At 37.4% G+C, this 16,003-nt stretch overlaps 3 protein-coding genes across 6 annotated transcripts; all 3 read left to right on the top strand.

The window, feature by feature from the left end:
- Positions 1-506: 506 nt before the first annotated feature.
- On the top strand, positions 507-2,035 carry LOC118052656 (uncharacterized). The gene is made up of 4 exons (XM_035063657.2): positions 507-858; positions 1,055-1,157; positions 1,359-1,520; positions 1,720-2,035. Exons 1-4 carry the CDS (start codon positions 584-586, stop codon positions 1,849-1,851), a joined length of 672 nt encoding a protein of 223 aa, XP_034919548.1. The 5' UTR covers positions 507-583; the 3' UTR covers positions 1,852-2,035.
- Positions 2,036-8,383: 6,348 nt separating this feature from the next.
- On the top strand, positions 8,384-11,290 carry LOC118052657 (uncharacterized). Of its 3 annotated transcripts, none has more exons than XM_035063658.1 (9): positions 8,384-8,537; positions 8,638-8,764; positions 9,038-9,118; positions 9,207-9,295; positions 9,418-9,492; positions 9,588-9,649; positions 9,732-9,791; positions 10,075-10,368; positions 10,920-11,290. In XM_035063658.1, the coding sequence occupies exons 2-9, from the start codon at positions 8,642-8,644 to the stop codon at positions 10,994-10,996; spliced, it is 861 nt and encodes a 286-aa protein (XP_034919549.1). In that variant the 5' UTR covers positions 8,384-8,537; positions 8,638-8,641; the 3' UTR covers positions 10,997-11,290. The 3 variants fall into 3 exon arrangements, with proteins under 3 accessions (XP_034919549.1, XP_034919551.1, XP_034919550.1); XM_035063660.1 differs by having other exon boundaries at positions 10,075-10,365; XM_035063659.2 differs by having other exon boundaries at positions 8,387-8,537; positions 8,642-8,764.
- A 1,017-nt stretch (positions 11,291-12,307) lies between these two features.
- LOC118052658 (probable 26S proteasome non-ATPase regulatory subunit 3) lies at positions 12,308-15,451 on the top strand. 2 transcript variants are annotated; one of them, XM_035063663.2, is made up of 9 exons: positions 12,308-12,620; positions 12,701-12,800; positions 12,901-13,097; positions 13,272-13,400; positions 13,502-13,647; positions 13,851-13,905; positions 13,984-14,094; positions 14,317-14,556; positions 14,699-15,451. In XM_035063663.2, the coding sequence occupies exons 2-9, from the start codon at positions 12,713-12,715 to the stop codon at positions 15,209-15,211; spliced, it is 1,479 nt and encodes a 492-aa protein (XP_034919554.1). In that variant the 5' UTR covers positions 12,308-12,620; positions 12,701-12,712; the 3' UTR covers positions 15,212-15,451. The 2 variants fall into 2 exon arrangements, with proteins under 2 accessions (XP_034919554.1, XP_073263876.1); XM_073407775.1 differs by having other exon boundaries at positions 13,851-14,094.
- Positions 15,452-16,003: the final 552 nt, after the last annotated feature.

The raw sequence follows: 16,003 nt of genomic DNA on the forward strand, positions 1-16,003 counted from the left end.
TGCTTTGAATCTCTATATGATGTTAGGAGAATTTAAATAATTGATTTTAATTTTTTCACTAGTTATTTTTCTATATAAAAATACAAATAATTAAATTCAAAACTAATGACTTAGATTCACCCAAGATGATCTATCAGAGTACTCAATAATTGAGAATATTTAAATCCCATTTGATCCTCCTTATTTTCAAACAATTAATGCCCTTGTAGAGTTCAACAACAGAATTTGTTATTATTTTACTTAATTAACCCGCCTCAAATGTTGGAAAATGCAATAGAAGGGCTTGGAATAGGGTTAGATTTGTAACACCGTACAAAAAAAATTGAATGTTGATTTTTCAACTGTACCAGTCCATCATTCAAATCATATTCATTGTCTTATATGCCTCGAATCTTAATAATTTTCAACCGGTTTGACTCAGCCTTGATTGCTTGCACCAGACGACTTGTCGCCACTTAACCATCCAACGACCTGTAATTTTTTATTCATTTGACGAGTGCCCTCTTTCCTACTCTATAAGCTCCAACCATGACCTCCCTGTCCTTCAAAAAGAACTGGAGAAACGGAAAAAAAGACCAAAAAAATGAAGAGACAGCATCACTTTGCTATTACTCAGCTCTCTTACATATTTCTTTTCATCACCTCGTCTAAATGGAACGTCCTACCCCAGAATTTGCCACCTCCGAGGTACGATGGGTTCGTATACGAGAATCGCAAAGGTGGCTCGGACTCCATCCTGATCGAAGCTTTCTTGGACCCTGTCTGCCCAGATTCCAGGGACACCTGGCCACCTCTCCAAAAAGCTCTGAAACACTACGGTTCTCGTGTTTCGCTCGTCGTTCACCTCCTCCCTTTGCCGTCAGTAATACCCCCCTGCTCTTTATAATAAAAACGGAGACAGCAACTGAGTACATCGTAGCTTTATTGAGTAGATAACGATTGTTTAGAGTTGTGATGATCCTGGGAGCGATGCTCTCAGTTAACTTTTTGATGTGTGTTGATCATTTTTTCTCTAACATGATTTGATTAAATTGTACTTCCTTGGAAATTTCAGCTACCACGACAACGCATTTGTAGCTTCCCGCGCTTTGCATATTGCTAACATGCTCAATTGTTCGTTTACTTTCCCTTTGTTGGAGCAGTTCTTCAAATATCAGGTTAGAATTTTCACTACTAATGCCCTTGCGTTGCGTCTCCTTCCTTTTGAAAATGCAATTTTTTATATCATCCAGGCGTGCTATACGCCACCTACCATTAAACACAGTTATGTATCTGCTCGGTACGTGGCTAGTGAGCGGAATTTGTTTTTAGCTATTTGAGCTTGATGCAGGCTAACATATTGGATGTTTAAAAATCAGGAGATGTTCTATGGTTCCGAAACAAGAAATTTGTCAAAAGATTCTATCGTGAAGGAAATCGTGAAGTTTGCGACTGTAATTGTTGGGAGTTCCTATTCTTCTCCATTGCAATTTGGTTTTAATGACATACAAACTGATCTGAAAACAAGGGTTTCCTTCAAGGTATGATGACAACTTTTGATTCCAGATTGATGCAAGGCCTACAGTGTAGAATGTTTTAGCATGCCAGAACCAATGGTTATTATTAATCTACAATTTGTTTTCACATTGCAATTTCTGTAATTATAATACATGTGCTTGTAGATTGCAATTATTTGCAGGATACAATTTCTCACCTTATTCAATATTTTCTGTCATACAGTATAGTGCTTCAAGAGGGGTATATGCCACTCCCTTTTTCTTCGTCAATGGATTTGGGTTGCCTGGTGCCGGTTCTGCTTTGGACTATAAAGTTTGGAGAAGCATTATCGATCCGTTGGTCGGTGCAAAGTAGTCAGAGCATCAATCTTCCACATTTCATGCCATGAAGGAAATTGTCTGCAAGACCTCAGGCACCTTGTTTTATATGCTTCGTATAGAAGAAATAACCGACTCAGTACTACATAGTGTTAACACCCGTATCTCTCTGCTTGTAATTGCTAATGATATTACAATAAAACGTTCTTATTTTTACTTCACCGAATCTGACAAAGCAAGAGCATCTGTTAGCATACTGCTATTATTGTGGCAAATACCTCACTTTTACTTTCTTCAAGTGGAACAACTCATCACTTATTTGGTACAAAGTGAAAGCATAAATTGTGACATAACAGATGCCATGTTTTATGGTTTTCATATCCTTTTCATGTTGATAAACATGCTAGAGAAACTTACTATTGATGCCTATAAATAAAGGCATCACTTGAGAGCAAAGTGAGAGAATAAGAACAAGAGAAAAGAGAGAAGAGCTGCCAATGGCAGTAGCCTTATCACCATTGCAGTAGTTGCAAATGCAATAATAAGAGCTGAGAGTTAAGTTTGAGTGGATGTAATCCTCATTCTTCATGTATTTGTTTTGTATCCTTTTTCTTTTTAATAATATGAAACTTTTCAGTGGATGTAAGCAATTTATCAAATCACGTTAAAAAATTTGTCAGTGTGCTAAGCCTTTAATAGATAATAATCAGAACATCACTAATCGGATTTCCCAACAACATTTTCCAACCACACTTCTAGATCCAGGTTAAGGAGACTACGCACCTCTTTGTTCATTGTTTCAATCCTAATGTTTTATTTTGCCATGAGATTGTGTAACAATTCAATACATGAGTGTTTCATCATGGAGCAATCAGATGCTCTACCATCTGAAAACCTATCTCATAAATCAATTCAATACATCAAAGCTAATAAAAAAAAACTCAACTAAAAAACCTATAAACCAATTCAATATTTTTAAATTGGAACTGATTCAAACTAAGCAATTTAATTTAAATAAATTATTAAATTTGACTTAAAATAAAAAACAATTTAATTATTTTTTTTAATCCAATCCTATCCGAACCAGCAATTATGCTTCCCCAGCCTATCTATCCCTGTCAACTATCCTCCTTCATGGTAAAAAGTAAAAACACTTGGACCGATCAGAAGTCTGTTTACAAAAAAAACTTTGTAACAAAAAATCTGGGCTTGTACCTATACACTGAGTAAGCAAAGCTGACAAAATTCATGACGAAAAACAATAAAGTAAGAAGTGCAAATAACAAGAAAATAATTAAGAATCCGTTTATTATTATAAAAAAAACATATGAATTTAATTTTTTTATGTAAATAATAATTTTAAAAAAACTTTACAAATAAAAACTAACACATATACCATGCTGTGGGGTTATTTGTGCAAATATGTTATTGTGTCGTTTTATGCTTGTTGTCCCAGTTACTTTATATATATGTTTATTTTGTAGTAAAAGTTCTCCTTGGTGATCTTTTCTTAACTTTAAAACCACATTGTGTTAGACAATTGGAAATATTTCTTTACACAAATATACATCAAAAAAACAAATCTAAAATTAATTGGTATAAATCTTCAAGGCTTGATATGACTGTGACTGATCTTAAACGAGTTGGAATTAACCATAATATTTCGGCAACTTTCACTTTTGATTATATTTTAAAAGATTATTTCATTTAAAAATATATAAATTGATGTCTTTTTTAATGTGTTTTAATAATTTTTTAGCATTAAAAATTAAATTAAGTCTAAAAAAAACAAGCGGATGTCTTTTCAACCTTTTCCAACTAATCCTTTATTAGTAAAAAAACGCAGAGGTGCAAGCCCATATTAGGGGTTATCTGGCAGGCCCAAGCACATATTTAGAGTGTGAAGTTATACCGAAGGAGCGAGTTGGGTTATTCAGTAACACAAATTCCAATGAGATGCCGAGACCACCAGATTCTACGCGGGGGGGGGGGGGGGATTTCACAATGAACGAGTTGGACTTGGACAAGAGGTTAAGCGTCCAAGATCATGAAGATACAAAAGTGACAGAGGAAGGGGAAGGCACGACTGATGTGATGGCGTCAGAGATTGAGGTTGGTTGCTAATCCTTTTTTATATTAATTACGGTGGAGATGAATGCTTGCTTTTGAAATTGTAGAGGTGCAAGAAGCAACCGGTTTTGCTCAATAGTTAAGGATTTACAAAGAACTTATGGGTTTGAGATTTTGGCTCTGGCAGAGCCGAGAGTCAGCGGGGAAACTACAGACAAAGTAGTTAGTAAGTTGCGGTTCGATTCCAGTTTTCGGGTAGAGGCTCTTGGATGATCATGTGGGTTATGATTGCTATGGAATAAGGCTAGAGTAGATATCAACATCCTTGATTCTTCTCAGAATTTTATCCATCTAGCTGTGATTGAAGAAAATATTGGGTGGAAGTTCTATGAAAGTTCTTGGGTGTGTATAGTGGTATATGCCAATCCCAATGGAAGTCATAAAAGAAAATGTTTTGAGGAGATCAGAGAGCTGTCTGAAAACATATCGGTTCTGTCACTTCTGTGGATGGTGGTGGAGGATTTTAATGAGGTATGAATAGCTACAGTGATAACGCGGGGAGTGGCAGTGGACAGTCGAAGATGTGCTCGATTTGGGATTTTGGCCTTGTAGCGGTTGCTGTTGTGATTTAAAATGATTTTAGTTTATAAATATACAAAATGATTTATTTATTTATTTTTTTAAATTAAAATGATCAAAAACATAGGTTAGCATGTAATGGTAACACCTGGCGAGGTCAGAAAAGCAGGGGTCATGAAAGAGTATTTGAAAGACTAGATAGGGGGCTTGGAAACCATTTGTTGATACACAAGTTTCCAGATATGTTTATCAAGGTTCCTCCACTAGTCAAGTCAGGTCACCATTCGTTATTGAATCAATTTCAGAACTAAAACATGTATAGTCAGGGAAGGGAGAGACCTTTCAGGTTTGAGGCGGCGTGGACATCTCATAATGGGTTTGCTGAGTTGATTTAAAATAATTGAAGAAAAAGGAAAGACGTTACTTCAGCACTAACAGGCAAATTGAAAGATTGGAACAGAGAGATCTTCGGTAATATTTTATGTCGGGAGAGAAGGACACTCGCGAGAATTGGAGGGATACACAAGGCAACGAATGGAACGTGTAATCAGTTTCTTATGAGTTTGGAGAAACTACTAATACACGAGTATAATGAGGTTCTCGGCCAAGAAGAGATGCACTGGTATCAGAAGTCTAGGTGTAAGTGGATTTTTCATGGCGATAAAAAACACAGCTTATTTCCACACCAAGACAATTATTAGAAGACAGAAGAATATGATAAGATGCTTGAGAGATAGTAATAAACATTGGGTTTGGGAGGAAGATAAGCTTCAGCAGATGGCCATCGAGTTTTATCAAAAGCTTTTTTGAAGGAAGACAGTGTAATTAGTGGATGTCAGATTGCCGCAAGTTCTCTGGAAATTACAGAATTGTTTAGAAAGAAGTTATTGGACAGAGTGACAAGCGAGGAGATAAAGAAGGCATCATTTGACACGAAACCATTTAAAGCCCCGAGACCGGATGGTTTTCAGCCATCTTTCAAAATCAATTGGTGGCGAAGTGTGCAGGTTCATCAGAAATGTTTTTGACAACAAAAAGGATATAGCAGAAATTAAACATTCTTTTTTAGTCTTAATTCCAAGAGTGTCGAAACCAGAGATGCTGCAGCAGTTCAGACTCATTGGCCTTTGTAATGCATCTTTAAGATCCTAACTGAAGTTGTGGTCAATCGGCTCAAACCTCCGATGACAACTTTAGTCTGATAACCAAAGCAGCTTTTTTCCTGGGAGACAAATTGTGGATAATATTATAGTGGCCCAGGAGGTCATCCACACTATGCGAAACACTAAGAGAAGTAAGAAAGGGTTAATGGCTATCAAAGTGGATTTGGAGAAGGCGTATGACAGACTATATTGGGAATTCATCATGGAGACTTTGATTTTGACAGGCATCCCTGAAAGCATGATAGAGAAGTGTATTGAAACGGTCTCGTTGAGTGTTCTATGGAATGGAAAGATCTCCGAAATTAATATTCACTTCGTCGACTAGGGGTATTAGACAAGGTGATCCACTCTCACCATATATTTTTGTGCTATGTTTAGAAAGGTTGTCTCAGTTAATTCAGAAGGCAGCCGATGCAGGATCATGGAGACCTTTTAGAGTTAATCGAGGACATCCTTCTCTTTGCAGACGACATCCTTATCTTTGCAGAAGCTACAGTAGGGCAGATGGATACAATTTTGGAATGCCTAAATTATTTTTGTGCCATATCAGGTCAGAAAGTTAGTGCAGCTAAAACGAAGGTGTATTTCTCTAAAGGTGTTTCTCCCACATCAGCGAAGTCTATCAGTCACCATAGTGGTTTCGCTGTCAATACAGATTGGGGAAGTAGTAATTCATCAGTGAATAACAAAACAGTCTTATATTTATATTATTGAGAACATGCGCCAAAAACTGGCTAACTGGAAAGCCAAAAACCTGTCACTTGCGGGTAGAATCACGCTATGTAAGCCCGTCATTACTACTATACCTTTGTATCCCATGCAGTCCATCTTACTCCCCAAATCTATTTGCTATGAAATAGAAAAAAATCTGTAGGGGTTTTATATGGGCAGATTATGAGGGGAGGCAACGACTTCACCTTGTCAAATGGAAAAAGCTTTGTCAGACGAAATGCGAGGATTAGGAAGGTCTAGGATTGCGGAGCATGCAAGGCATGGACAATGTGTTTGTGATGAAGTTAGGGTGGGGTATTTTGAACGACAAGTGTTTTTGAGAGCCAAGTATATCAACAACTGCACTCTAGGAGCACGGATTCCCCGATTTGGAAGGCAGTTTGCAATGTGTTGCCTCAAGTCGTTGCAGGTACAAGCTGGTCCACAGGGAATGGAAAGAAAATCAGGTTCTGGAAAGATGCTTGGCTTGAAGGCTTCAGTCAATTATTAAAGCATATGTGGCACAAGAATCTTCCTTGAAGGAAAGCAATGTGTTAATGAAAGATATGGTCAAAGTTGATAATCAATGGAGATGGGAGGAATTTTCTCGCCTAGTTCCCATGCAGGTATTAATGGCGATTACCATCCTGTCCCATGTAAAGAAGCAGAGGACGATACATTTTCTGGCACAATTCGGCGAGTGGAGAATTTACATTTGTTACTTGGATGCTTAGTAATTTGTCTAGTATGCATGTGTCAAGAGAAGACCGGAGATGGGAGTTGGCATTTAGGGTCACGGCATGGCATCCATTGAAGGCAATGAATCTGAGGATTTTCACAGACCAAGACCTGTCAACTCACAGCATTGTAAAAGCCATTAAGTGCAAGGTGGAAGAAATTGAACACGCATAGACATCAGGGAATGTGACCGATCAACTTCGAAAGAGATGCAGTGGGTGGGAACGTGACCGACCGATCAACTCCAGGGTGGATGAAAGTAAGTGTTGATGGGTGCAGCAGCAAAGGCAACCCAGGTTTTGCAGGCGCGGGAGGGCTAATTCGAGACAACATGGAAGAAGAGAGGTTCGTGATAAACAGAGACTTTTGTACTTCAGTCAGAGCATGTTTCTGGGCTACCATCACCGGTCTTGCATGGGAGCTTCGAATATTTCAATTTTATACTCGAGTCATATTCTCCCGCGGTAATTAATGAATATATCCTCGTAAAGCAAACCGAGAAAATAGACAACAACTATTTTTAGTTGTTTATATTTTAGCTGTTAAAATGCATACGCTTTTGACCAAGGTTCAACTCATTTTTCGAGAGGTCAATTTTGCAGCGGATTGGTTCACGAGCTTTGATTTATCTATTTAATAGGAAATATTGGATTGTTAATGACCTTCGTGTGAATCACCTAATGGGATCTGTTTTTCCTCACTTAAATTTATTGCTTTTATTAATCTTACCCCAAACACAATTAATATCCAACAAAATCACTTCTTTATCCATCTTTATTGGTGGTAGTTGAAGTATTTTATTCAATTTGCATGAACTTATTAATTGCTCCCAACAAATACAAAAAAAAAAGAAGCCTAATATGCTATAAAAGATAATCTTAACACTAAATTAACAAAAGAGGAAAGTATTAAATGTAAAATTAAATCTGAATTTTCTTCCAATCAATGGTTGAAATTCAACAATCAAAGGTGCAACGAGTGTTTGATATTGTGGTGTTAAATGTTTTTAGCTTGTAAATACATAAAAATAATTTTTTTTTGATAATAACACATCAAAACCATCAAAAAATATTTTAAAAATTAATTTAATATTTTTTAAAATCAAATATATTTTTGAAATGTATCTAAACACAATTTCAAATGCAAAAAAAAAAATGGTGCCATAATATGGTGGTATTGTTTATCGGGTAAAATTCATAAAATCAAAAGATAAGTACTTAATTGATAATAAAGTAATACATGAGGAGCTAAATTGATATCATTTAAAAAGTGGCAGTGATCAACGATAAACCCTAATTCCTACCCGGGTATGAAAACCGGTTTGAACCGGAGAAGAAAAGAATGGTGTATATAAAGCACGATAAGCCTCAGTACGCGGTTTAGGGCGTAAAAGAAGAAACGAAGCCGTAGAAGAGGGCTCTTTCTTGGCCGAGCAAGCTTCTCTCTATTTTTATTTTTCAAGGTAACTCTCAGATCCACCTTAACAAACCTTAGCTCCGATTTTTCCCTACAAAAACCTAATTAAATTGATTTTTTCTCCTTTTGTTTCGGCGGCGGCGAAGAAAGATGGACCGGTACCAGAGGGTGGAGAAGCCGAGAGCGGATAAAACAATTGATGAGAACGAGATTCGAATTACTAGTCAAGGAAGGATGCGTAGTTATATCTCTTATGCCATGACTCTGCTTCAAGTACTTCTCTTATCTATCACTATTTTTATTTATTCGGGTTTATATTTTACGGTAATCGGATCTGGACGGTATGTTATCGTATTTTCAATTAATTCGAGGCTAAAAATTTGAATTTCTATAAGTTCCGGAGCTTGATAATTATGTAGGTCCAAGAATGTGTATCTTTGAATGTCTGGGGGAAGCTAGTGTTCAAGCTAGGTGGATTAAATGGTTTTTACTGATGACGAGCTCTGTGTTTAGCTTTTTTTGGTTAATGTTTGTGTTTATTTGTAGGAAAAAGGTTCGAATGAAATTGTATTCAAGGCGATGGGGAGAGCCATCAACAAGACAGTGACTATAGTGGAGTTAATCAAGGTTTTCGCTTAATAATGGGTTATTTTGTGACTTTAGCTATTTCTGTTTGATTGTGTGTAGTATTACTATTTTTCTTGTTGTAATGCAGAGAAGAATTGTTGGTCTCCATCAAATCACATCAATTGGATCCACGGACATAACAGATACTTGGGAACCGCTTGAGGAAGGCCTCCTTCCGTAAGTACAGTCTGAAGGGAATTCAGAATGGCTGATATATTTTATATATGTATAGTTTTTATGTTTTATGTGGCTTTTGTTACTGTTGCTTGGGTGATGAAATTTTGTTTTTGTTATCGCAGATTGGAAACCACAAGGCATGTTTCAATGATTACAATCAACCTTTCCAAGAAGGAGCTGAATACATCTTCTGCTGGGTGAGTTTGTGCGCGCCTCTATTACTTGTAACTTTTGAACCCATATTTGTAAATAAAATGATGTGTAATCACTTATGAATTGAGACTCGCTTCAGGTACCAGCCTCCGTTACCTGCTGAGCAGGTGAAGGCATTCACAGAGTTCGAGTATGAGGGAGGTAAGAAATACTTATCATTTTTGTGCTTGTTTTAAATTGATGTTATTTGCATCTGCTTAGAGTGTTTTTTTTTTTTTGGCAGATGGCTCCCCACGGGGCCGTGGCAGGGGACGAGGTGGCAGAGGAAGGGCAAGGGGTAGAGGTATGTCTTGATGGGTTTTGACTGCATGCTTAACTATTTTCATTTGAGATATTTGGTCATATATGTTTATTGCCAGAAAATTGTCTGAGTGATTGTGTGCTAAATGTTTGGTCACTTGGTGTATTTGCCTCTTATTTGTTCTTGTACAGGTGATGGTTCGGCTATGTTATGTTATGTGATTTTTTTTTTAATATTCTTAAGAATTTTTGTTTCTGAGCTGGTGAGATACCAGGTTCTTATATTGTGGTTGTTGATTTGCAAGACTGCATGACATGATTTTCAGGGAATGGGTTTGTGTCCGCTGAGCACGAGGATGGGGGTTGGGATCGCAATCGGGGATATCCTAGGGGCAGGGGTCGAGGCAGAGGACGTGGTTTCCGTGGCCGTGGAAGGGGAGGATTTAATGGACCTCATGCTGATACCCAGCAAGACGGCGGTCATAATTATGAAGCACCTCCACAAGGCCGCGGTGGTTATAACTATGAAGCTCCTCCACAAGGCCGCGGTGGTTATAATTATGAAGCTCCTCCACAAGGCCGTGATGGTTATAATTATGAAGCACCTCCACATGGCCGTGGTATTTTTTCCCCATTATTTTTTATTTTACATTTCATGATTTGTGTGGCTATCCTTGACTTCATATTATATTATAAAAAAAATCCTAGGTTGATTTTTTAGGTGTTTCACTAGGATGCCCTCTAGGTGAGTCTTCATCCCTTTTTCATTCTTAACCTTTCACTGTTTTCTGTGAAAACCATCTAACTTTCCAACTGTACTTTGAGCAGAAAGGTTACTTGAAAAATAATTCTACTTTCTTGAAACATAAGCACAATGACAGCTGTGGATTGAATAAATATCACATGGCTTATATAAAACATGAAACATAAGAACACATTTCCAGACTCTTAGAAGTGCCATGCTACAGGTAAGAACAACAGTTGATAATTGAGCAATCATTTCAGTGAAGTCCCCTGATGTTTGTAGCTGGGTTTCTCTCTGGAGTCACACTGTCAATTAGTGCCACCACCATTAAAAAAAATGCTTTTTGTCAGTTGTGGTGCATAATTTGTTGCATATTGATTTCAGTTAAAAATGCTCTTTGTCAGTTGTGTTGTATATTGATTGTAGGCCGTGGCCGTGGGAGGGGAAATCGCGGAAGAGGCCGTGGATTTAGATCTAATGGCCCGATCCTTGCAGCTGCATAAGATGCTCATTTTGGCATCCTTAGAGTCGAGTGCAGACGATAATGTTTAGTGCCATCTCCAATATTATGTTTAGCATCTCTCTATTCCTCTTTCCCATTAGTTTTTTTTTATTGGACTCAAGTAGCAGTAGTGTTAACTTTAGGACATTCTTGTGTAACCGCCATAGACTAATCCTTTCAAGTTTGAACCATTGCCTCTCGGGGCTACCTTTTTATGTTGTGGCTGTTGTTGGGGTGCTTGAACTTTTGTAACCTTTTTAATCTCTACCTAGCAGTGCATTCTTTTATTTGTCCATTTCTGTCTTGTTTTACTAATGCTATGGATTGATGCATGCTTTAAAAAGTTGTCTTCGCGGAGATTTTGCCCCTATCAATTTCCCTCGGAATAATGAATTGCACATTCGAAAGGAGCGATTGTTCCCATTGCACTCTTTTTAAATTGTGGTTTATTCTTTAGCCGAAGCCTAGGCGTGGGGTTGCTAAGATGTTCGAAAGGTGGCCCATGCACATTGACATGCCTAGACTCTTGAATGTTGACCAGATAATCTAGCAAGACTCACTTACTGCCTACCTCTGTGAGCCTTTGAGAATTAACAGAGCAATGTGTCACTCTTTCTAGCAAGGGAACCACTCTGTAATGAAGTATGGATACTTCAGAAACCTTTTAGAAATGCCATTTTATCTCATAAACCAGACTCATCTGGAGTTGAATTAGCTAGGGATGCTGGACACAGTTCATCCCACCATTTTGTTTTCGGAGGCCCTCCCGGGCTTGTATGCATTCCACTCCAGAGAGTTCGGCTGCTTGTATTCATATTCATTCAAATGAAATATCGCTAATATTATCAAAAAGGAAAAAAATGAAGTAACGTATCAAATTTCTAGTTTCACAGCTTCAGAGGAGGATTGCCTTGAGACTGCATTTTGGTTCTGATATTAAATTTTGAGAATTCATTAATTTGGGTTCTTTTCTAGGAATGAAAATTTAATCCTAGTCTGATGGATGCTCACATGAATCAATTTGAATATATGTTTTTATTTTTAATAATTATCTTCCTTCATGAGTAATGTATATTATATGAATATTGTTAAACCCAACTTGAAAACTCGGTTCAAATCTATCCTAAGATATATATTTATATTATATATATATATATATGTGTGTGTGTGTGTGTGTGTGTGTGTTTTGAACATTTATATTTTTTTACTCTAATATAATATATACATTATTTGACATAATACACCCACATATATATGTTTAATTTTTATAACTTTATCAATATATATATATATATATTATATATTATTTTATTTTTTATTGAATAATAAATAATAATCAGATAATGAATATCCGAAACTGTTGGATAATATATAAAATTTTTATTTGATAAATAATAAAATATGAATATAAAAAAAACTGATCGATAGAACCCATTGCCTTCCTAATCTTTTCGTAACATGAACAGAACAACCCATTCATCCACTCACAAAATAGACAAAAAAAAAACAGAAGAAACTTGGATGAAAAGAAACGTGAGTGACTCTGATGACACATCCCAAGGATCAAAACGAGCTCCCAACCGTTACAGAGCTTCTCCAGCTACACTGCTAGCTAAGATTTGCAGGTAGTAACTTGCTACATTTCGCTCATCAAAATAAAACCCTAACTTTATCATTTCCTCACATATTTTCACTTCTGATACAGGTCTCAGCAGAAATGTCCACCGAAGCCCAGATAATAAGCACCTCCAGCACCCCCGCTCCTTCTAATTCCATCACCTCGCCGATGGAATCCTCCCTCAAAAGTAACCACATCGATTCTCAGCTTTTACTTCCATGCACATTACGTTTTTTAAACTATGATCCGTTCTCTGTTTTATTTTCCCATTTTGCTTTTTTTGGTAGGCTTGATAGATATAGCATCGCTTATCGAGACTGGCTCGTGCAAGAAGGAGGTTTTTCATATAGCTCGTGCTGTTCGCCTTACTAATAGCTTGAAGAAGAAGCTGGTGGAGCCTAATCTGCTCCAAGCTTTTTTGGATTTTGCCCTTTCTCCAGGCTCTGAGCTGCATAACCTACTATCTGGATTTCTTCATCATCAGGTAACTTCAAAACGTATTGAAAAATATCATTTTTTATTAATGATTTAATTACATTTGGGATTATTTTATGGCGCTTTTTTGAAGTTTTTTTAAAATAAAATCTCGAGGGACGATGTACATTTTGTCTCCTTGAAAGTGGCTGGTTATTAAAGCTGTTATTCATATGGGTTATAGGGAGGTGAGCTTGGAATGGAAGCTGATTCTGCAACATCTGCTCCAGCAAAACGCGTTTCTCCAGAGCTTGAGATTTACTGTTACTTGCTTATGCTGCTATTTCTGATTGATCAAAATAGATACAATAAGGTTATGCTAGTTTTTTTCCTGATGTCTCTTTCTGTCTATTTAGCTGTGGAATCATAGTGTTTGTAATTGTATGGTAAATGTGCTAATAATATCATTTTCAGGCTAAAGCTTTCTCCTCGGCTGCCGTTGTTCGAGTGTCGAACCTAAGCAGAGGTGCTGTTGAAACTGCTGGTGCTCTAGCATCTAGGGTGTACTTTTATTACTCGTATATCCATGAGGTCATAGATGATCTTGCTGAAATTCGTTGGTAAGTGAAACTTTATCCTTACCTAGACGTGGTTGTCTATGTCAGTTGAGTCTATAATTTTATGTATGGAACATATGCGTCCTTTAGGAAGATACATTAACATCCTGGTGTAAGATGGGGAACATAAGTTGATTGGAGGGAAGTCATATATGATCAGATTACTGTTTCTAAGTAACATTGCTACTACTGTACTTTATTTTCAGGGACCTTCTTTACTTGCTTACCATTTCGACTTTGCACCATGATGACCTGGGTCAGGTTTGTTGCCAGTCAACCTGGATGTTGTTTACTTTGCAAATTCATTTTCTCATATGCGATACAATGACAATGAAGCAGGAAACACTTCTCAATCTGTTGCTTCGTAATTACTTGCATTACAACTTCTATGACCAGGCAGAGAAATTGAGGTCAAAGGCACTGCGATTTCAATCACACACAATTCAGCAGGTATGGATTTTGTTTCTGGTCTCTTCTTGATATCTCTATTGGACATTAAAGAAAAAAACAAAGGGGGCAGGGAAGGAACTTCTTTGTGTTTTTAAATGGTCTATATCAAAATCTAAAAGGGGAAATGCATAGCACTTTTTATCTGGGTGGCACCTAATTACCACAAAAATGCTAAATCTGTTTTTCCAACTTATTTCTGAATTAATAAAATGCTCTTTCTAGGTTTGTCGATACCTGTTTTATCTTGGAAAGATTCGGACAATACAGTTGGAGTATAAAGATGCTAGAGAGAGTCTCCTTCATGCTGCTCGGAAAGCTCCTGTTGCAGCTCATGGCTTTCGAATTCTGTGTAGCAAGTGGGCTGTCCTTGTTCATTTACTATTGGGAGAAATACCTGAGAGGACAATCTTTAAGCAGAGTGGAATGGAGAGGGCTTTGAGGCCATACTTCATGCTTACAAATGTGAGTGGCTTTTCTTTTAAGTGCTGTAGTTGATATGGCCGATTGTTCGAGTCTTTAGGCCAGACAAATATGCAAAGCACGCATAGGCGTGCTCATTTCTATGGATTTCTCTGAACAGCTACAAGTCTGATAAATCTTTCAGGCTGTACGAATTGGTGACCTGGAGCTATTTAGGAATGTTGCAGAAGATCTTGCTGGTTTTTTCGGATCAGACAAAACCTACAATCTGATTGTTCGACTGCGACATAATGTCATCAGGACTGGGCTACGCAAAATCAGCATCTCCTATTCCCGGATCTCACTTGCTGATGTTGCTGAAAAATTGAAGCTGGACTCTGCAAGCCCTGTTGCAGATGTCGAAAGCATCACAGCGAAGGCCATCCGTGATGGTGCAATCCACGCTATTTTAGATCATGCAAATGGGTGGTTGGTATCAAAGGACACCGGAGACATTTACTCTACAGCCAAGCCACTCGCTGTCTTCAGCTCTAGGATTGCTTTCTGTCTTAACTTGCACAATGACGCAGTCAAGGCCCTGCGCTTCCCGCCAAAGACACAAGAAGAGAAAGACTCCGATGAGTACTGGAGAGAAAGCCAAGTGTTTGATGAAGAAATAGCAAGAGAATACATGGACGAGGATGAGACGTATTTTTAGAAAGACTCCGATGCCCCATGTTTCTGGCCTTCATTCTCCACTTTCTACATTTCCTATTCCTAAACAAACATTTTTGTTTCAGTATCATATGGATAGTACTCTGTATTTCCATGGTGGAATCACTGGTTTGATCTAATGTTACAATCCCCATTTTAGATATGCTATGTACCTGGGGATGGATTTCTCGGACAGACCGTAGATGACCACCACTTTTTACCAAGACTACATTCACTTTTATGGTTGGTGACCGATTCCATATATGCTGTTTCTAATTCGTGGATTAAAATCTAGCTTGACGTTTCTGTAGCTGTTTCAACAGGATCCCTCTATTTAAGTTTCCACCCATTAATTTATCCATTTTTCTAATTGCTCCTAATATTATCGTAACATGGTTATAAAATCTAAGCCCGTTTAACGAATTAATTCCAGGATCTATCCACTTGACTTTGACCTAAGCCGGGTTTTATTTTGAATCTTGCTAGGTAATTTAGGTTTTGAGTCGGACCAATCTCGGTGTGGGTCTAATAACTAGATGATATTTGGAATTATTTCTTAAAGTTTATCTTATTTATTATATTATATTTTAATTTTAATTTTAATTTTAATTTATTATTGTGCCAGCATAAATTTACTTATGTGCCCATCAAGATAACTGAAAAACAGAACTAAAACTAAAAGAGAGGGAGAAACTTGGATGAAAAGAAACGTGAAACTGATGTCAAATCCCAAGCACCAAAACGAACTCTAACCGTTCTAGAGCTAGCTCTCTCCAGCTCCACCACTAGCTAAGAT

Source organism: Populus alba, chromosome 2, assembly GCF_005239225.2.
Source record: "Populus alba chromosome 2, ASM523922v2, whole genome shotgun sequence".
Taxonomy (NCBI): domain Eukaryota; kingdom Viridiplantae; phylum Streptophyta; class Magnoliopsida; order Malpighiales; family Salicaceae; genus Populus; species Populus alba.